The following is a 21872-nucleotide window of genomic DNA, read 5'->3' on the forward strand; positions in this document are numbered from 1 at the left end:
ACGCTGTGAGGTGAATACGTAAACGTTGGCGTGACGGACAGAAAGATGGAGTAACCATGGCAACAGCGCCATGAAACATCCCCGCAATGACTCTTCCTTCACTTCCTTACTTCTCATCTTCCTCCTTTTCATCTGATCACTTTCCTTCCTTCATTTCCTTCTTTCTCCCTTCATCTTGTCTGTTTTCTTTCTCCTCCTTCTCATCTGTCTGTCTCCTTTGTGTGTGTGTGTGTGTGTGTGTGTGTGTGTGTGTGTGTGTGTGTGTGTGTGTGTGTGTGTGTCCGCGCGCCCACCTGTGGCTGTATCAGCATCCAAAGCTGTGGTCGCCATGGTGATATGTCTGAAGACGTCTGCCGCTGAGTAGCCTCCACGTCTGCACAAGCGCACAGCGTCCTCTTGTGGTTACACAAAGAAGACAAGTCAAAGCAGACGTTCGGCCAGGGGTCGGCAAACCCAAAATGTTGAAAGAGCCATATTTGATCCCCAAAAAAACAAACTGATACAGTATGTCTGGAGCCGCAAAAAATTAAACGCCTTGTATATGCCTTATAATGAAAAAAAAACACCGGCTGTATGTATCGATATTAGCCTACTATCAAAATTACTAAATTGGTTACAAATACATAATTAGCCTTCATGATTAAATGTTTATTTTCCCTGTAGTGGATCCTATAGCGGCAGGGCCAAGAATGAAAAGTGGTATTTGCCACGAGGGAAAATTGATTTTGCCATGTGGCATTTTTTTTTTTGCCATTTGGCAAAATTGATTTTGCCATGTGGCATTATTTTGCCATGTGGCCAGTTTTTGGGCTATTTCCCCCCAATTTTGTAATGCCAAAATTGATTTTGCCATGTGGAATTTTTTTTGCCATGTGGCATTTGCAAAAAACATGGCAAAATCAATTTGACACATGGCACAAAAAAAAAAAAATCCATATGGCAAAAAAAAATGCCTCATGGCAAAATCCATTTTGCCACATGGCAAAAAAAATGCCACATGGCAAAATCCATTTTGCCAAATGGCTTATACTAAAAAAAAAAAAAATCCCACATGGCAAAATGAATTTTGCCACATGGCAAAAAAATGCCACATGGCAAAATTCATTTTGCCACAGGGCAAAAAAAATGCCACATGGAAAACTCCATTTTGCCAAATGGCTTGAAACCAAAAAAAATGCAACATGGCAAACTCAATTTTGCCACATGGCAAAAAATAACCCACATGGCAAAATCAATTTCTGCCACATGGCAAAAAAATGCCACATGGCAAAAAAAAATGCCACATGGCAAAATCCATTTTGCCAAATGGCTTAAACCAAAAAAATGCAACATGGCAAAATCAATTTTGCCACATGGAAAAAAACATGCCAAATGGCAAAATGCATTTTGCCACATTGCAAAAAAAAAATGTAACATGGCAAAATCCATTTTGCCATATGGCAAAAAAATGCCACATGGCAAAAAAAAAATGCCACATGGCAAAATCCATTTTGCCAAATGGCTTAATCCAAAAAAATGCAACATGGCAAAATCAATTTTGCCACATGGAAAAAAAATGCCACATGGCAAAATGCATTTTGCCACATTGCCAAAAAAATGCAATGTGGCAAAATCCATTTTGCCATATGGCAAAAAAATGCCACATGGCAGAAAAAAAATGCCACATGGCAAAAATAATGCCACATGGCAAAAACAATGCCACGTGGCAAAAAATGCCACTGGCAAATTCCATTTTGCCACATGGCATATATCACTTTTGGTTCTCGCTGTCTCTCTTCTATAGAGATGACGCTCCACGTGACTACTCTGTTGTACGATGATGCCACCTCAAGTTTAACTTCATTACAATATTAATGAATTGAAAGATTGTTTGTGTCATGTTTGTCTTTCTACAGAAACCATATTGAAACAAAAAATATATTTCCCTCCATCTTTTTCCATTTTCAAAAATCTTTGGAAAAGCTCCAGGCAGCGCCAAAGAGCCGCACACGGCTCTAGAGCAGCGGGTTGCAGGCCCCCGCGTTAGCCGAACCATTAAAAATAACACGTTACATTTACTCCGTTACATTTACTTGAGTAACTTTTGAAGAAAAAGTATTTCTAAGAGTAGTTTTACTCAGCCATACTTTTTACTTGAGTAAAATTTGTGACAAAAAACACTACTCTTACTCCGCTACTTTGGGCTACGCTAGTCGTTACATTTTCCTACTTAATTCTACATATAAGATTTTACTTTTTTTGCCAGAGAAACCAACAGCGGCTCTACCAGTTTCACCAATGAGACGTTGCAACAATAATAACATGACTCCAATATACCAATCAAACTCAAGTTTGCCATTCTAGGATCATGCCTGCCTTTTCAATAACGTGGCGGCGTCTTTAAAGCACCGCAAGAAAATAAGCATTTGACATAGAGCGCAGCAGCCAACATGATTCATGTTTTTATTGGCGCCTATAGACTACGGAAACCCGGAGATCTGATCGTGTTAGTTTAATAATAGGAAATATGTTTTCTCCACAATAGGGCACTCATGCTCTTTGGAGGAACAATGCTTCATTTCTGTAGATTTTTGTTCTCTCGCTGGAATTCAATCATTTTTTTGTATTTTTTATTGGTTATAGTACAATATAATAACGGTTGATATAGATAATTGTGCTGGGGGGGAAATCAAACATCCTAAGCAGTTACTCACAATGTTACTTATGACTTGAGTATTATTTTCACCAAATTCTTTTTTACTTGTACTTGAGTATATTTTTGGACGACTACTTTTACTTGAGTCATATTATTTTGAATTACACTACTCTTACTTGAGTAAAATCTTTGGCTACTCTACCCAACTTTGCTCGGTGCAAGCCCTAGGTCAAATGGATTGGACGTCTATCGCTGTCAATGGCACTGTAACATGATTACTCAAGATGACCCGAGTTAAAATGGACTTTTGGCAGTGAATATTTTAGTACTATTTTTGTAATGTACTTATGTATTTCACCATTGATTCATGTATTATATTTTGTAATCCTTTCATTTTTAGATATAAATGACATTTTTTAGACCCAAAAAAAAAAAAAAAAACGCAAAAAATAAAATGTGTATTTTTCTAATCAATTTTGCATATTTCGACGTATTTGTTATTAATTTCATATTTTTTTGTCCTATTTTCTCATTTGATCATTTTTAGATGTATTTTTCAATTCATTTTTTCTAAATTTAGCTTTTTATTATGATTATTAGTAACTCATTGATTGCCATTAGTGGCAGGAGACGTTCAAATCCATTTGACTCAAATGAGTCAAAATGGATTTGGACGTCTATCGCCGTCAGTAGCACTGAAATAACAATGACTGCCAGCTTTCACTGCTTTAAACAAATATACAAGATACTGTACTACAATTTCCCATGCATACTTAAGTTGAAAATGACACATGCAAGTGCAAGTGGTGTAGTGTTATGTAGATTTATGTATACATGTTCAAATAATATTTCAGGCATCAACAGTAAATAATTTTAAATAAGAAAATATGATCCGGTTTTTACTTCATAGCACTTTGGGAAATGTTATTCTTGAGCTAAACAGAAGCAAGACGGTTGAAATGCTAATAAAGTCACGCCGAGTGTCAAAAATACTGACTTAAACTACATTTCCCAGAATCCCAAGCGTGCGTCATTCCTAAGGCGTGACGTTGCCTGACTTCCGGTTCAAGCCTGGACGGATCCATGACACAGTTGTTTGGACGAAAGAACCGAGCGAGTCTTCGTAAGCCTCCAAGCCGACCTCTAGTGACTTCCAAGCGGGCTTGAGAGCACCGCGAGCCGCCGCCATGGAGGCGGTCCCCCGCATGCCGATGATATGGCTCGACCTCAAGGAGGCGGGAGACTTCCACTTCAGCCCGGCCGTCAGGCAGGTGAGCTGGGCGGGGACGCTGGCCACGGGAGGGGGGCAGAAACTGCTCCCGAAGTGGCCGTCAACAAGCTACCTTTAACCGGAACCGGGTTACCGAACACTCGGACACCTTTCCAGAATGGCTAACTGCTCGACCATCGTTAGCTTCGTGGTCGCTCCGTGGCGTTACCCGTCTATTTAGCCAACAGCTAATCTAAGAGCTAACGTGGCTAATGAGTGGACTCAAGTGGACCAGCGCGAACCAGTACTAGACGGTCACTCGGCTATCTCTAATCAGGAAACGATCACGTGACGCAATGGCGCGACGCCATGACAACAGCTAACAATTAGCAACAAGTGGGCATGAAAATTCAAGTTAACGTGAATATTGGTGATTACACATGGGAAAAAAAGTCGCTCACACTCAATAACAGGTCTGTTGAACTTTTAGCTTTTATCACATGACCTACTTTGTTTCTCTTTCCTGCTAGATAAAGTTGTTTACCTTTGAACGCTTCCTTATTATTCATAACAATGTGACCATTACGTCATCTCCACTCATACGAAATGTCACGTACAGCGTACTGAGTGACGGCAGAAGACGTCCAATCCGTTTAAAGTAGGAGGAGCGAGCAATGATGATTTGACTGTGGATACTGTTGTCTCAATGCTAAAAATTTGAACTCGATAGACCCTACCCACGTGACGTCACAACTCCGCTCTCCTTAATGGTACCGCCCAATCGTCCGTCAAAACCTAGTGTTAACCTGTTACGGCTACGTACATTCCTCCTATTTACGGCGTGTTTTTCTGCTCCTTAACATTAATAATCAAAATGGTGAAGGCGTGTGTGGCTGTTGGTTGCACTAACAGAGAAGATGGAAGGAGAGACTTGAAGTTTTACCGTATTCCGAGGGATCCAAAGAGGAGAGCGAAATGGACGGCTGCAATTCGACGTGAAAACTGGGCACCAAAAAATCACCACAGACTATGTAGTAGTCATTTTATATCCGGTAAGATGCATTTAAGATATACTTAGAGGGTTTTGGGCAGACAAATAACCACAATTAAGATCATTGCTAGGCTAATCGCCGACAACATACACGTATGTATGTAGTGAGAGTGCTATCGCTAAACCATATAAACATTAAAAGCCTTAACTCCATTGACAAACGACATGAAATACATTAGACTTGACAGTGGATGTTAGCAATAAGAAAAGATTTTGAATTGAAAATTTCGTAACTCACCTTTCCAAGCACAAGATAGATTCCTGCCGAATTTTCGTGGACGAGGACCTGTTTCACCCAACCAGCAACGAAGTATTTATAAGCCTCCAAGCTCTTGAAGTTTTTCAAATTTTCGTGAGAATAGGCTGATTTTGTGTGGACAAGATAATTGTAAATATCAGCGTAGCAGATGTCAGGCAGACAGGGCGAAGACAGTGGGTCGAAAAACATCGATTTGGGCATCAAATATGGATCTGGCGACTGTATAGACCCTACCCACCGACGTCACAAAACCACGTGCTCGCTGTATGGTTCCGCCCACTTGTCCGTCATTTTGTCTCTGTATTAGCATTGGTTTCAATTGATCGAGGAATTTAAAATGCATTTCATGGAAGACCCGGTGCTTTCTGATGCCGTAAACTCACTGGATGTGTTGCATAAAAGGCGTTATGTGGAAAAGCTTCGTTCTATACAGTCGCCAGATCCATATTTGATGCCCAAATCGATGTTTTTCGACCCACTGTCTTCGCCCTGTCTGCCTGACATCTGCTACGCTGATATTTACAATTATCTTGTCCACACAAAATCAGCCTATTCTCACGAAAATTTGAAAAACACTTTAAGAGCTTGGAGGCTTATAAATACTTCGTTGCTGGTTGGGTGAAACAGGTCCTCGTCCACGAAAATTCGGCAGGAATCTATCTTGTGCTTGGAAAGGTGAGTTACGAAATTTTCAATTCAAAATCTTTTGTTATTGCTAACATCCACTGTCAAGTCTAATGTATTTCATGTCGTTTGTCAATTGAGTTAAGGCTTTTAATGTTTATATGGTTTAGCGATAGCACTCTCACTACATACATACGTGTATGTTGTCGGCGATTAGCCTAGCAATGATCTTAATTGTGGTTATTTGTCAGCCCAAAACCCTCTAAGCATATCTTAAATGCATCTTACCGGATATAAAATGACTACTACATAGTCTGTGGTGATTTTTTGGTGCCCAGTTTTCACGTCGAATTGCAGCCGTCCATTTCGCTCTCCTCTTTGGATCCCTCGGAATACGGTAAAACTTCAAGTCTCTCCTTCCATCTTCTCTGTTAGTGCAACCAACAGCCACACACGCCTTCACCATTTTGATTATTAATGTTAAGGAGCAGAAAAACACGCCGTAAATAGGAGGAATGTACGTAGCCGTAACAGGTTAACACTATGTTTTGACGGACAATTGGGCGGTACCATTCAGAAGAGCGGAGTTGTGACGTCACGTGGGTAGGGTCTATAGAACGAAGCTTTTCCACATAACGCCTTTTATGCAACACATCCAGTGAGTTTACGGCATCAGAAAGCACCGGGTCTTCCATGAAATGCATTTTAAATTCCTCGATCAATTGAAACCAATGCTAATACAGAGACAAAATGACGGACAAGTGGGCGGAACCATACAGCGAGCACGTGGTTTTGTGACGTCGGTGGGTAGGGTCTACAGTGTAACACAAAAACATGAAATTTTCAATGCTACATAAACACCTAAAAATTCTCTTTGAATGAGTTTATCACTAGCAGACGTCCAATTTATTTGAAGTGGGAGGGTTGGCAGCAAACGAACGTTTGACTCTCACGATTGGACGTCTACGAGTGATACTCATTTAAATTCACAAGAGAAGGATGATCAGATGCCACACGATTGGACGTCTCGGAACGTGCCTTTTTTTTCTTGAGGCATGCATTGCCAGCGGCCATCTTGGGCGGGGCCACTCACAGGGCACATGTGAAAGTTGGGGGTTGATACTTTTAGCAAGGTTAAGAACCACTGCCTTCGATATTAGCTTGCTAGCTTAGCTATTTTAGTTTTGAATTTGAAAAAAATGCTTTATTATTTAATTCTGAAGGGTTCTGTGAATGCACAGGTGTAACTCACGGGGTTCGGTTCTTTTAGCAAGGTTAAGAAGCTCTGACTGAGATATTAGCTTGCTAGCTTAGTTATATCTAATTTGAATTTGAAAAAAAATGCTTTAGTTTTGAATTCTGAAGGGTTCGTCGAATGCACATGTGAAACTCATGGGTTTCGGTACCTTTAGCAAGGTTAAGAATAAGAAGCGCTGACTGAGATATGAACTTGCTAGCTTAGCCATGTCAGTTTTGAATTTGAACTCAATTGCTTTACTATTACATTCTAAAGGGTTTAATGAGTGAAAATGTGAAACTCATGGGGTTCCTAACCTTTAGCAAAGTTACGAACCACTGACTTAGATATTAGCTTGTTAGCCTAGCTATATTTTAGTTTGGAATTTGAACTTAATTGCTTTATGATTAAATTCTGAACGTTTTGGTGAATTTCCACATGGAACTCATGGGATTTAGTACCTTTAGCAAGTTTCAGAACCACTGACCTAAATATTAGCCTGCTAGCCTAACTATATTGGGTTTGAATTTGAAAAAATATTGCTTTATTTTGAAATTCTGAATGAATGCACACGTGAAACTCATAGGGCTCAACTACTGACTTAGCTATTAGCTTGTTAGCCTAGCAATATCTGTTTGGAATTTGAAAAAAAAAAAATCTTTATTATAAAACTCTGAAGGGTTCAGTTTATACACATGTGAAACCCATGGGATTCAGTACCTTTTCGAAGTTTAAGAGCCACTGACTTAGATAGCTTGCTCGCTTAGCTATATCGGATTTAAATTGCTTTATTTTAAAATTCTGAATGGTTTAGTGAATGCATGTGTGGAACTCATGGGGTTCCTAACCTTTAGCAAAGTTAAGAACCACCGACTTGCATATAAGCTTGTTAGCCTAGCTATATTTTGGTTTGCTTTACGGTTAAATTCTCAAGGTTTAGGTGAATGCCCATGTGAAACTCATGGGGTTTTGTACCTTTAGCAGGTTTAAGAACCACTGACCTAAATATTAGCTTGCTAGCTTAGCTGTATTGGGTTTGAATTTGAAAAAAAATGCTTTATTATTGAATTCTGAAGGGTTTGATGAATGCACATGTGAGACTCATCAGGTTCGTTACCTTTAGCAAGTTTAAGGACCACTAACTTAGATATTAGCTTGTTACTATATTGGTTTTGAATTTGAAAAATATTGCTTTATTATACAATTCTGAAGGTTTCAGTGAATGCACATGTGAAACTCATGGGCTTCAACCACTGACTTAGATATTAGCTTGTTAGCCTAGCTGTATCGGTTTGGAATTAGAAAAAAATGCTGTATTATAAAATTCTGAAGGGTTCTATGAATGCACATGTGAGACTCATGGGCTTCAACCACTAATTTAGAAATGAGCTTGTTAGCGTAGCTGTATCGGTTTGGAATTAGAAAAAAATTGCTTTATTATAAAATTCTGAAGGGTTCGATGAATTAATGCACATGTGAAACTCATGGGGTTTGGTACCTTTAGCAAGTTTAAGAACCACTGACTTAAATATTAGCTGGCTAGCTTAGCTGTATTGGTTTAGAATTTGAAAAAAAATTGCTTTATTATTCTGAAGGGTTTGATGAATGCACATGTGAGACTCATCGGGTTCGTTACCTTTAGCAAGTTTAAGAACCACTAACTTAGATATTAGCTTGTTACTATATTGGTTTTGAATTTGAAAAATATTGCTTTATCATACAATTCTGAAGGTTTCGGTGAATGCACATGTGAAACTCATGGGCTTCAACCACATATTAGCTTGTTAGCCTAGCTGTATCGGGTTGTAATGAGAAAAAAATGCTTTACTATAAAATTCTGAAGGGTTCGATGCATGCACATGTGAAACTCATGGGCGTCAGTACCTTTAGCAAGGTTAAGAATCAATGACTTAGATATTAGCTTGCTAGCGTAGCTATATCAGTTTTGAATCTTAACTAAATTGCTCTACTATTAAATTCTAAAGGGTTTAATGAGTGCAGATGTGAAACTCATGGGGTTCTTAATCTTTAGCAAGGTTGGGAACCCGAACCACTGTTCTAGAATCTTCCGTAATGTTTTCTTCACATATGAGAATGAAAATATCAGTGACGTGTTTGTGTTCTGAAATGTACTAACTTCTAGAATGTTGTACAACATGTTCTTAAAATATCCTGGAACGAAAAAGCTGACTGTCCGCTCTCTTCTAGTTCATCCTGAAGAACTACGGTGAGAATCCCGACAACTACAACGAGCAGCTGAAGAAGCTCGAGACGTTGCGGCAGGTTGGTGCCAGAAGTCACGAGATGGTGGCTTGAACCGCCTCCAAAACGGTGTGCTTTCTTGTTAGAGTGCCGTGAACGTCACCAGAGACTTTGAGGGATGCAGCACGTTGAGGAAGTACTTTGGTCAGCTTCATTACCTTCAGAGCCGCGTTCCTATGGCAACCGGGCAGGAGGCAGCTGTTTCCATATCTTGGTACAAAAAACAGTTAAACGTTATGTCAAGTTTTTGTTTTTCGAGAACATCAACCAACTAAAATATGTTAACTATGCGTGTCTGAAGGACTGAGATCTTCTCTGGTAAGACGGTGGTCCATGACGACATCAGCTACGAGCAGGCGTGTATTCTCTACAATCTTGGTGAGTTGCTTCTTTGTTCTTCACGCTATTTCACTGTTAGAAAACAAGGCCATTCACACTCTGCGTTCCTTTCCGCAGGGGCTCTGCACTCCATGTTAGGAGCTATGGACAACCGAGTGTCAGAAGAGGTAAGATGCACGTAAACGGACACGTCAGCAAATCCCCAACTCTGTTTTGTAGTGATGGAGCACTTCGATTGGGCTGTGAAATACCTTATTGGCCCGAATATAAGATGGCCCTGATTATAAGACGACCCCTTTTTTTTCAAGACTCAAGTTTGAAAAAATACTTTTTGAACACCAAATTAATTTTTATACAGAAAGTAATTACAGTACATCTGAAACATGATTATAACAATATATTTGAGAGAAAAAGCATGTTGTTTTGCCTCATTCAAATATTAATATCCGAACATTTAAATATGTACAGTTGTGGTCAAAAGTTTACATACACTTGTGAAGAACATAATGTCATGGCTCTCTTGAGTTTCCAGTTATTTCTACAACTCTGATTTTTCTCCGATAGAGTGATTGGAACAGATACTTCTTTGTCACAAAAACATTCATGAAGTTTGGTTCTTTTATGACTTTATTATGGGTTAACAGAAAAAGTGATCAAATCTGCTGGGTCAAAAATATACATACATGGAAGAAAACGCAAGCTATCACGTGCTGCTGAGAGAAAATTGGTCAGGAGGGTGAAGATTCAACCGAGAATCACCAAAAAGCAGATCTGCCAAGAATTAGAAGCTGCTGGAACACAGGTGTCAGTGTCCACAGTCAAGCGTGTTTTGCATCTCCATGGACTGAGAGGCTGCCGTGCAAGAAGGAAGCCCTTGCTCCAAAAGCGGCACCTTAAGGCTCGACTGAAGTTTGCTGCTGATCACATGGACAAAGATAAGACCTTCTGGAGGAAAGTTCTGTGGTCAGACGAAACAAAAATCGAGCCGTTTGGGCACAATGCCCAGCAATATGTTTGGAGGAGAAAAGGTGAGGCCTTTAACCCCAAGTACACCATGCCTACCGTCAAGCACGGTGGTGGTAGTATTATGCTGTGGGGCTGTTTTGCTGCCAATGGAACTGGTGCTTTACAGAGAGTAAATGGGATAATGAAGAAGGAGGATTACCTTCAAATTCTTCAAGATAACCTAACGTCATCAGCCCGAAGATTGGGTCTTGGGCGCAGCTGGGTGTTCCAACAGGACAATGACCCCAAACACACATCAAAAGTGGTAATGGAATGGCTAAATCAGGCTAGAATTAAGGTTTTCGAATGGCCTTCCCAAAGTCCCATTGAGAACTTGTGGACAATGCTGAAGAAACAAGTCCGTGTCAGAAAGCCATCAAATTTAACTGAACTGCACCAATTCTGTCAAGAGGAGTGGTCAAAGATTCAACCAGAAGCTTGTGGATGGCTACCAAAAGCGCCTAATTGAAGTGAAAATGGCCAAGGGACATGTTACCAAATATTAGCGCTGCTGTATGTATATTTTTGACCCAGCAGATTTGATCACTTTTTTCTGTTCACCCATAATAAAGTCATAAAAGAACCAAACTTCATGAATGTTTTTTGTGACAAAGAAGTATCTGTTCCAATTACTCTATCAGAGAAAAATCAGAGTTGTAGAAATAACTGGAAACTCAAGAGAGCCATGACATTATGTTCTTCACAAGTGTATGTAAACTTTTGACCACAACTGTAAACTAAAGTGCAATCACATTCGTAGATGAATGGCTTCTGGTTTTTGAAATGTAAATAAACCAATCTATTGTGATAAAACAACAAAATTGCAATAACTGCATTAGTGCTGCAACGATTAATTGATTAACTTGAGTATTCGATTACAAAAAAAGTATTCGAATTAAATTTTGTTGCTTTGAGTATTCGTTTAATTAAAGCGGCGGTTTAATGGTTTATTTATTCTCCCTGTTAAGACCAACGTAAGCTAAGTTTTTGTTTGAGCTAATGTTTTTAATGCATTCTTAATTTAGTTTATAGGTATATTTAGCCGTTTTTTGTGGATATATGTGTCTGAAACATTTGTTAAGACCGTTGTAAAAAAAAAAAAATTTTTTTTAAACTTTAGCCTTTAAGCTAGCGCACTTTTTCTATGTCAGTTAGCCAGTTGTTCTTTTGTTGTACATAGATCCTCATTTAAAAAAATACATTATACCGTTTGAGGTACAGTACAGGTATTTTCATTTTTCATGTTCCTTGTCCGATTACTCGATTATTCGAACTAGTCCATCGATTATTCGACTACTAAAATATTCGATAGCTGCAGCCCTAAACTGCATTAACCATCAAAGTGAAGTCTAACTGTACCTGAAGTCTTGAAACAAATCTGAATAAGGAAAAACATTGCAATAAAATAATGCAAACTGGTTAAACTTGAGTGTAGCTGAGATCTGTCATGACAGAACATTGCTTCAATGATATCTGGCGCCATCTAGCGTCGTGAATGGGTATAATGTCTAGACCTCGAATATAAGACGACCCCCACTTTTTCAGTCTTATTTCAATGCAAAAAACATTGTCTTATATTCGGGCCAATACGGTAATTATCCAGAGTTAGTGAAGTATTTACTTCAGAGCATATGAACCACAATGAAGCTTTGAATCAATTGGCTGCAAAGCTTCATTGCTTCAAGAAACTTCATTCGGCCATCAAGCCTCCATCTCTCACTTGGGATAGCCAACCTCTGCTGCCACCTGCTGTTAACATTGTTGTCATCCAACATGCCGCCAAGCATGCATTGCTGCGCGACAGATCCTGCTCCTTATAGCACTTGTTCAATTTTGTTCTTATTGTAGTGCAAGAAAATTCATATAATTTCTAAAACAAATAGCCATAGAATTCCCAACAATGATCCTCTTGGTCTTCAAGACCAATTGATGGCGCCAAAGAGCAAATGAACCACTATGAAGCTTTGAACCAGAGCTTTATTGCTTCAACAAGCTTAAAGTGCCAGTGACACCATAAAAAACATCTTAAACAGCATCGTGATGTGAATTAAAATAATATATTGAGACAATTTGACCATATACAACAATTTGGCAAAGCGCAGATGACGAGTAATGAGTTTTAATCTGCCGTTTAGCCCCGCCTGTCATTATAGCGCTCTGGCGCCTCCAGCTGGGTGATGACATCGGCAGAGTAACAATTTAATCTGATTTAGAATTCAGCCCATTTGAGGGGGAAGATTCAGAACGAGGAAAATGCGACAGAGAGCAGCAAAATGTCATTGTTTTAATCTCTCTACTCCAATATTTTTACAGGATATTCTTTTTATCTAATAATTTCCCCCCATTGCTAAAAAAAAATTGTATGGTCATGTCTTGTGCTAAATGGGAATATGAGATATTAAAAATGCATTTATTCAGTACGACAGGGCTAAATTACTGCATGATGGTCAAAACTCCCAACTTCTTAACCCTCCCGAACGGTATTTTATGCGACCGAAGTTAGTATGGGTTTTTTCATTTACCTGCCCCGGAGACAGAGGCAAGAGCGTAAACAAAACAGGAGACGTGCCAGCTAGGCTACATGCTAACCCGAACCGAGCGCCTCTTTCAAGTCTTTTGCCCGCCTTTTGAAAAAGAAAAATCACACAAAACTACCTAGACTCATGTCACACACGGCGGCAGGGGGTGATTGTCTTCACCGATCGGCCAGCCCCCAGCGCTGAGCAAGTTACAGTTATCCTCCTCCTATCCTTTTTTTTTTTTTTTTTTTTTTTTAAATATATATATATATATATATATATATATAAACTCAATGCGTATTGTGACGTCTTGTATTGCGAAATATCGCCAAATGAGATTTTGTCCAGAATATATGTTCTGGTTACATTTAAAGGGCATGAACATTATTGTTGCATTCATGACCACTTGATGGTGCTATAGAGCAAATGAAGTACCATAAAGCTTTGAATCAATTGGCTGTAGAGCTTCATTGCTATAAGAAGTGTCATTTAGCCATCACTGCTCCATTTTTCTCTTCCCTCGGGAGAGTCAAGCTCTGCTGCCACCTTTCTGTCAACATTATTGTCATTTGACATGCCTCCCAGCATGCATTGTGGCGCTACAGATTTAAATAGCATTCAAAGTTCATGATATGTGCTAATTATTTCTTCGTTACTGTTCCGGTTGTTTCATTAATAGTTTGTTGTTCTGTGATCATTTCAGTTTTGCTTGTCCCAAATCTACTGTTCTGATTGCGGTTTCAGGGCATGAAGGTGTCGTGCACACATTTTCAGTGTTCAGCCGGAGCGTTCTACTACCTGAGGGACCATTTCAGTCACAATTTCAGTGTAGACATGAGCCACCAGATCCTCAACCTCAATATAAACCTCATGCTGGTAGGACACATGACACGGACACAAAGGCAGGCAGTTTCAAATAATCTTTTCGTGTCAGGGTCAAGCTCAAGAGTGTCTTCTGGAGAAATCCATGCTGGACAACAGGAAGAGCTACCTGGTGGCTCGCATTAGCGCTCAGGTGGGTGTGTCCTGTCAATTATTGAAGTGTTATGATGTCACGTGGCATGTGAAAGGCTGTACTTACACTGAGATGTGTCTAGGTGGTGGATTACTACAAGGAGGCCTGCAGAGCCCTGGAGAACTCCGAGACTGCTTCCATGCTGGGAAAGATCCAGAAGGATTGGAAAAAGCTAGTCCAGATGAAGATCTACTACTTTGCTGCCATTGCACATGTAAGTGTAAGTTTGTGTGATTGACGCATCGTCTGGAAGTAACCTCAATACTTCTTAACAGCTTCATATGGGCAAACAAGCCGAGGAGCAGCAGAAGTACGGCGAGCGAGTAAGTCAACATCGCCGCCGCTAAACCATGCCTACATACTCTATTGGGTTTGTGTTTGTGTGCAGCTGGCGTACCTTCAAAGCTCCTTGGACAAGTTGTCTGAAGCCATCAAGCTGGCCAAGGTACACAACATCTCAGTGTAGCATCTCTTTGGTAGGAGCGGTGGTCTTAAAACATGTTGTCCCCCTGCAGGGTCAACCTGACAGTGTGCAGGATGCTTTAAGATTCACCATGGATGTCATTGGTGGCAAGTAAGAAAGACTTATCAAAACTCTTAGAGTTTTGTCCCCACACAGTTTATATTCATCAAAATGGCCTCCTCGTAGATTCAACTCTGCCAAAAAAGACAACGACTTCATCTATCATGAGTCCGTTCCTTCTCTGGAAACGTTGGCGTCTGTCAAAGGTAACAAGGATTAGGGTCAGAAATTGGGAAGAGCGAAATGACAAAAGTTCTGTAATTTGCAGGAGCTCCATTGGTCAAAGCCCTGCCCGTCAACCCGACAGATCCCAGTGTCACAGGACCCGATCTATTTGCCAAGCTGGTACCAATGGCGGCCCACGAAGCATCCTCTCTCTACAGGTTCGCACCCAAACTCTTAGCACCTGAACACGTCTAACACAATATTTTTGTTTGCAGTGAGGAGAAAGCCAAGCTCCTGAGAGACGTCATGGGCAAGATCGAAAGCAAAAACGACACGCTAGAGTAAGCAAGAGCGCTTATGTAAAGCCGGGGTGTCGCTAATGGTTAAGCTAACGCGTTCCTTCCCTTCCTTGCAGGCAGTTCATGGACTCTTTGGGTTTGGAGCCCGAGTCTGTAGATAACTTGGATATGTACAGCCACATTCCGCCGGTCCTGATGGAAAAGTGCGCCGCTCTCAGCGTGCGACCCGACACCGTCAAGAGCCTCATTCAGTCTATGCAAGGTAGCTGTAACCTTGCGGTTCCTGGAGTCCAAAGGTTGAACAACTCTTACTGTAAAAGACAAACCTTAATCTTATGTTCTTGCTTTGTATGGTGCTGCAGTCCTTTCGGGTGTATTCACCGACGTGGAGTCGTCCCTGCGAGAAATCCAAGAAATTCTAGAAGCTGACGAGGCGGGAGAGAAGGCCCTCCAAGAAGCCGGCACCCCGACTGATGCGCACCCGCCGACGCAGGCTCAGGTCCTGGCTGAGATCCGCAGGGACTTGGAGAAGTACATGGAAGCCCACGAGAAGGCCAGCTTTACCAACACGGAGCTCCACCGGGCTATGAACCTGCACATCAGCAACTTGCGTCTACTGGGCGGACCCCTGGATAGCCTTAGAGAAGCTCTGCCTCGTCCTCAACTCTGCGAAGGTAAGATTGGACGTGAGGAACTTCTGTCCGTGCGAAAAGAAGCAGCTACATTGTGCTGTGTTGAGCAGAAGAAGTGGCTGGGCTGCAGTGCATGAAGCGCATCCTGGGGAAGGTTCAGGAAATGAGGGACCAGAGAAGCGTTTTGGAGAAACAACTGCGGGACCTCATTCAGCAGGATGACATCACTTCCACCCTGGTCACCACAGAGAGAGCTGACATCAAGGTAGGTAGTCTTGGGAAGAAGGTTCAGACCTCACAGTGAAGTGTTGAACCGAACTTCCGTCAAAATGTACAAAACTAAAATGTAACACCGCTTTGTTCTTTCAGCATGTGTTTGAGGAGCAGCTGAAGAAGTACGAGCAGGTGAAGGTCTATATCGACCAGAACCTTGCAGCACAGGAGAATATCCTCAAGGCTTTGACGGAGGCCAACGTTCAGTACGCGTTGGTCCGCAAGAGTCTGAGTCAGACAGAGCAGCAGTGGACCGCCACTGTGCATGGCCTGGTGGGTTCCTACGAAGCCTACGAAGACCTCATGAAGAAGTCGCAGGAGGGCAAGGAGTTCTACGACGACCTGGAAGGCAAAGCGTCCCGTCTGCTGGAGAGAGTGAAGGCTTTGTGTCAGACCAGAATGGAAGAGAGAAAGCCCATCCTTGAAAGGTATTATATTTTTCCCCAATCTTGTCACCCTTCAAACTAACGTTTTCATACATTTGCTTTCCTTGTAGAGAGAGCCTAAAGAAGCCTCCAGCTAGACCCACAGCAGCGAAACCTTCCTTGAAGCCAAAGTTTCAGGATGAAGACTCCAGTCTTGAAGATCCAGAGTTAGCCCAAATTAATGCCGCTATCTTAGCCTTAGCAGAAGACCAGCCAGAAGAACTTCGTAGCCTCCCAACCGACATTCCTTCTCTTCCCACATCTTCGGGTCATCTGCCAGGTCCAGAAGCATTCCTCCCCCCTGGCGCCAACCTGGGCGGCAGCAGCTCAATGCCTTGGCCCATTTCTTCAGCTGCCAATCTTCCTCGCTTCCCGGCCAATCTCCCACCGCCGGAGCTTCTGGCTCGGATCGCTCAGTTTCCGACATCTGGCACCCTGCCGGCACCCGGGCCTTCTGCATGCAGGCCCATTCCTCACATGCCTCCACAGATGCCTTCACAACTGCCCGCGCAGGCGGCGTACAGGCCTCCAGTCCCTTCGGCAGTTTGTCCTGCTGTAGTCCGGCCTTCAACCACCACCGTGGACAGCATTCAAGCCCCCATACCGAGCTACGCTCCAACACCTCGGCACCCCGTCCCACCGTCTGTTTCGACTGCCTACACCGGACCCCCGCAGATGGGCGCCTACCCCCAGTTTTTGCCGCAAATGACACAGCAGAAGCAGGTGCAGAATCAGTACCCTCTTCCCGTGGGGCAGACTCTGCCCCCGGGCTACCAAGCTGGACCGAGACCCCTTCCGGCCCCTCACCCTCCGCTGCAAGGCTACCCGCACGGATACATGCCTCAGCAGCCTGGCGCCCCCCCACAGTACCCGCAAGTTTTCCCTGGTCATATGCAACCACAACCAAATGGTTACCAGGCCCCACCTCAGATACCGCAAGGCTACCAGGCCCCTCAGAACTATGCCCCCCAGCAGCAACCTCAGGTGATGCAAGGCCCCATGCCAAGTCCACCTCGGGGCCTGATGCAGCCACAAAGCGCTCCTCTCCAACACCCCCCGACATCTCAGACAGTAGCCCCGCTTTCACAACCCTACCCCCATCACCAACACCCTCAAATGCCCCCCGGTTCCCAACAATTTGTGCCCCATCCACAAATGTCGAGTGGCCCCGGAGGCCAGATGCCTCCCACTGGCCAGACAATCCACCCCCAACTTCGCCCCCAGATGCCTCCTGCATCACAACCACATTTGCTTCCCGGTCCTCAGGTGCATCTTCCTAGGGGTCCGATTACCCATATCCCGCCTACCTCCCTTGCCCCACAGCACCACCCTGGCCCCGGCCCTTCTCCCATCCCAAACATGGCTCAGCCCCCTATGTGTATGCCCCAGCCTCCTATGTCCATGCCAAGTCACACCCAAGTCCAACCCCACCACACTGGGGGTATTTGCTACCCCGGAGGGCCCCCCATGATGCCTCAGCAACCTCTGGCACCGCAGTCTGTCGCCCCGTTACAGCCTCAAGTCTCTCTTAGCGCCGTCCACTCGCAACCTTCTATGTACCTAGGAGCTCCAGGGCCTCACGTTGCCCCAAATGCCCAACTGAGACCCCCTGCCATAGGCACTCCTAGTGTACATCCCCACATCCCCCCTCAGCATATGCTTCAACCTTGTCCTGGAGGTCCTCCAGTAGGACAGCCGACCCATCCTCCCTCAACTTCTCCCGCTCCGTCTACATCCCCCACACCTGGCCCATCATCTCTTGTCCCGACCCCACAGCAGAGACCCGCCGTCACCCCCAACATGGGTGCCACGGTTCCACCTTCCTCCACTTCTCTGTTCCAGCTTCAGAACTCTAGTAACCATGACTTACTCTCCTCCAGTCCTGACAACCAACCGGGGGGCACCAAGTCTCCTACCAATGTCCTCCAGCCTACCAAAGCAGACCCACAGGACGGAGAGCGTCGCAAGAAGGACTCCCAGGGAGTTCTCCTCATCCAAGGAGATCCGTACCAATCCCCGGAGCTCCTAGCCCGCCTCCAAACTGAACTGGAACGTTTTCGAGCACAGGTGGACTCCTTGGAGGAGCTTTCTGAGGGTGAGAAAGGTTTGTCGGTGTTGGACGCGCACTGGAAGGAGCTCCAGGAACAGCAGGAGAAAGATGCCCGCCAGCTGTCCATCGCCATCGCTCGTTGCTACACCATGAAAAACCGGCACCAGGACATCATGCCTTACGATCTCAACCGCGTGGTCCTGCAGTCGGGCAAAGACGACTACATCAACGCGAGCTACGTGAAAGACTTGTCGCTGTACTGCCCGCAAATCATTGCCACGCAGGCGCCGCTCACCGGCACCGCAGCAGACTTTTGGTTGATGGTCTACGAGCAGAAGGTCTCCTTAGTGGTCATGCTTGTGTCAGAGCAGGAGGTTGAAAAGGTAGGGGTTCTTTGTCCAGGCTTAAAAACACATTGGGTTGATGATGATATGGCATGCGTGTCCAAACTTTTTTCTCCGTGGGCCATGATATTTTAATTTTTTAAAAATTGGGCAGCGGGTTTGGACACCCCTGTCTTCTGAACTCAATCTAGATGTTTATGAAAGTTTTTCCCGCCCCGCTAGGGAAAAGTGGCGCGCTACTTCCCGACGGAACGCGGTCAGCAGCTGTCTCAGGGTCCCATCACCCTCAGCCTGAGCACGCACAAGACCACACCCACCCACGTGGAGCGCATGATCAGTCTGCAGTATCGTGATCAGAGCTTGAAACGCACCGTGGTCCACCTGCAGTTCACTTCTTGGCCGGAGCTGTACGAGCACCAAACGCTACTTCTGTCGCGTCTGCGGTTTGTTTTTTGACGCCTGTGTCTTTTGTGTCCACTAGGGGGCTTCCGGAAAGCAAGAGCAACCTGCTGCATTTCATTCAGGAGGTTCACGGACATTACCTGCACCAAAGACCCTTACACACTCCTGTGGTGGTCCACTGCAGGTCAGATTAAAAATCCAGTACAGATGATGACTATTTCACTGACATGGAAGGTTCTAATTCAGAGAAAAGTTGTAGTCCCAGGAGTGATTTGGTTCCTTTCCAAAAAGAGGTTTTAGTTCTGAAGGTGGGGAAATGTTTCTGTCCCAAAACAAGGTTTGTTTGTCACGACAGAGATTGCTCTACTCCCCTAAAGAATCGTCTAGACGCAAGTAAAGGTTGTTGTCTGAAGTGAAGTCTGGCTTCGATCACAGGCATGATTTGGTTCCTGGAGACTGTTATAGCCCAGAAATATGGTGTCCTAAAAGATAAGGGTCTAGTGTCATTCCAAAAAAAAGGTTTCAGTTCTGAAAGGAGGTATATGTTTCTGTCCCAAAATAAGGTTTTAGTCAGGATAGAGATGGCTCTAGTGCCCAAAATATTTGGGTAGATCCAAGTGTATCTCTGGTTTCAAGATTTGGTCCCTGGAGAGCCCAGAAATATTTTGTCCCAAATGATAAGGGTCTAGTACCCTTCCAAAAAGAGGTTTTAGTTCTGAAGGTTGGGAGAGGTTTCGGTCCCTAAATAAGGTTTTAGTCAGGACAGAGATTGCTCTGGTCCCCAAAAGATTTGGGTAGACCCAAGTGAAGCTCTGGTTTCAGGATTTGGTCCCTGGAGAGTGGTCTAGCCCAGAAATATGTTGTCCCAAATCATAAGGGTGCAGTACCCTTCCAAAAAGAGGTTTTAGTTCCGAATGCTGGTAGAGGTTTCGGTCCCAAAATAATATTTAAGTTGGGAGAGTACGGAGGAACTGAATGGTTACAATCCCAGGAGAGATTTGGTTCCTGGAGAAGGTTCTAGACCAGAAACACGTTGTCCTAAAAGATAAGGACCTACTGTCCTTCCAAAAAGAGGTTTTAGTTCTGAAAGTTGGTAGATGTTTCCGGCCCAAAATAAGGTTTTAGTCAGGACAGAAATTGTTCTAGTCTCCAAAAGATTTGTCTAGACCAGGGGTGCCCAATCCCAGTCCTCGAGAGCCCCTATCCAGCTTGTTTTCCATGTGTCCCTCCTCTAACACACCTGAATCAACTAATCTGGATCGTTATCAGGCTGCCGCAGAGCTTGCTGATGAGCTGATCATGTGATTCAGGTGTGTTAAAGGAGGGAGACACGGAAAACAAGCTAGATAGGGGCTTTCGAGGACCGGGATTGGGCACCCCTGGTCTAGACCCAAGTGAAGGTTGTAGTCTCAAGATCTGGTCCCTGTAGAGTGTTGTAGCCCAGAAATATGTTGTCCCACATGGTAAGGGGTTAGTTCTGAAGGTTGGTAGAGGTTTATTTTTCCCCCATGATAAAGGTCTAGAACCCTTCCAAAAAGAGGTTTTAGTTCTGAAGTTGGTAGAGGTTTTGGTCTCAAATAAGGTTTAAGTCGGGAGAGTGACTACTCTAGTCCCCCAAGAGATTTGTCTAGACCCAAGTGAAGGTTGTAGTCCAGAGGGATATTCTGGTACCAATCCCAGGAGCAATTTGGTTCATGGAGAAGGCCCTGGACCAAAAACATGTTGTCCTAAAAGATAAGGACCTAATGTCCTTCCAAAAAAGAGGTTTTTGTTCGGAAAGTAAATGTTTTTGTCCCAAAATAAGGTTTTAGTCAGGACAGAAATCGTTCTAGTCCCCAAAAGATTTGTCTAGACCCAAGTGAAGGTTGTAGTCCCAAGATCTGGTCCCAAATGATAAGTCTAGTCCCCTTCCGAAAAGAGGTTCTAGCTCTGAAAGTAGGAAGATGGTTTTGTCCCAAAGTAAGGTTTTAGTTCTGCTTTGTCATCTGGACCCAAGTGAAGGTCTGGTTCGTCACAGGAGTTTTTTGTCCCTGGAGAAGCTTCTGGCCAAGAATGTCCCAAAAGATTAGGGTCTACCCCCCTTCCATAAAAAGATTTTAGTTCCAGAAGTAGGTAGATGTTTCTTTCCCTAAATAAGGTTTTGCTCAGAAGACAGATTGCTCTAGTCCCCAAGAGATTTGTCTAGACCCAAGTCAAGTCCTGGTTCCGAGAAAAGAAGGTTCTTGTCCCTGGACAGAACGTCCTTCTCTCCAGAGAAGCTACAAGTCTTGATAGATGTTCAAGTTTTGATTGAACGGTTTGACACTTTTTACAAATGTTTTTTTTCTTTTCGGTGTAATATATCTGAATGTTCTTGAGTATGATAGTGATGTTACTTAAACACGCCTGATCACATGGGTCTTAACCTATCTGTTGGTCTTTTGCAATAGCTCCGGTGTAGGTCGCACCGGCGCCTTCTGTCTGCTGTACGCGGCGGTGCAGGAGCTGGAGGCCGGGAATGGCATCGTAGACCTGCAAGCCCTTGTCAAGAAGATGAGACAGCAAAGAAAGAACATGCTGCAGGAGAAGGTAGGTAGGAAGATGGTTAGCTACCGGTTCAAGTT

General features: G+C 43.5%; 1 protein-coding gene across 2 annotated transcripts in view; it reads left to right on the forward strand.

The window, feature by feature from the left end:
* The window catches only part of ptpn23a (protein tyrosine phosphatase, non-receptor type 23, a), a 59800-nt gene that overhangs the window by 32155 nt on the left and 5773 nt on the right, over positions 1 to 21872 (forward strand). For both annotated transcript variants that reach the window (XM_057834097.1, XM_057834098.1), the window contains exons 2-23: positions 3651 to 3906; positions 9225 to 9299; positions 9365 to 9492; positions 9580 to 9656; positions 9735 to 9784; positions 13886 to 14017; positions 14076 to 14156; positions 14239 to 14370; positions 14432 to 14479; positions 14545 to 14601; positions 14672 to 14730; positions 14806 to 14885; positions 14948 to 15062; positions 15120 to 15185; positions 15260 to 15405; positions 15506 to 15817; positions 15886 to 16040; positions 16145 to 16476; positions 16545 to 18906; positions 19090 to 19274; positions 19349 to 19453; positions 21699 to 21837. In XM_057834097.1, coding sequence (XP_057690080.1) covers positions 3823 to 3906; positions 9225 to 9299; positions 9365 to 9492; positions 9580 to 9656; positions 9735 to 9784; positions 13886 to 14017; positions 14076 to 14156; positions 14239 to 14370; positions 14432 to 14479; positions 14545 to 14601; positions 14672 to 14730; positions 14806 to 14885; positions 14948 to 15062; positions 15120 to 15185; positions 15260 to 15405; positions 15506 to 15817; positions 15886 to 16040; positions 16145 to 16476; positions 16545 to 18906; positions 19090 to 19274; positions 19349 to 19453; positions 21699 to 21837 — 4920 coding nt within the window. In that variant the 5' untranslated portion in view covers positions 3651 to 3822. The remainder of the gene's footprint in view (positions 1 to 3650; positions 3907 to 9224; positions 9300 to 9364; positions 9493 to 9579; positions 9657 to 9734; positions 9785 to 13885; positions 14018 to 14075; positions 14157 to 14238; positions 14371 to 14431; positions 14480 to 14544; positions 14602 to 14671; positions 14731 to 14805; positions 14886 to 14947; positions 15063 to 15119; positions 15186 to 15259; positions 15406 to 15505; positions 15818 to 15885; positions 16041 to 16144; positions 16477 to 16544; positions 18907 to 19089; positions 19275 to 19348; positions 19454 to 21698; positions 21838 to 21872) is intronic.

This window comes from Corythoichthys intestinalis, chromosome 4 (genome assembly GCF_030265065.1).
Source record: "Corythoichthys intestinalis isolate RoL2023-P3 chromosome 4, ASM3026506v1, whole genome shotgun sequence".
In the NCBI taxonomy this organism is placed as follows: domain Eukaryota; kingdom Metazoa; phylum Chordata; class Actinopteri; order Syngnathiformes; family Syngnathidae; genus Corythoichthys; species Corythoichthys intestinalis.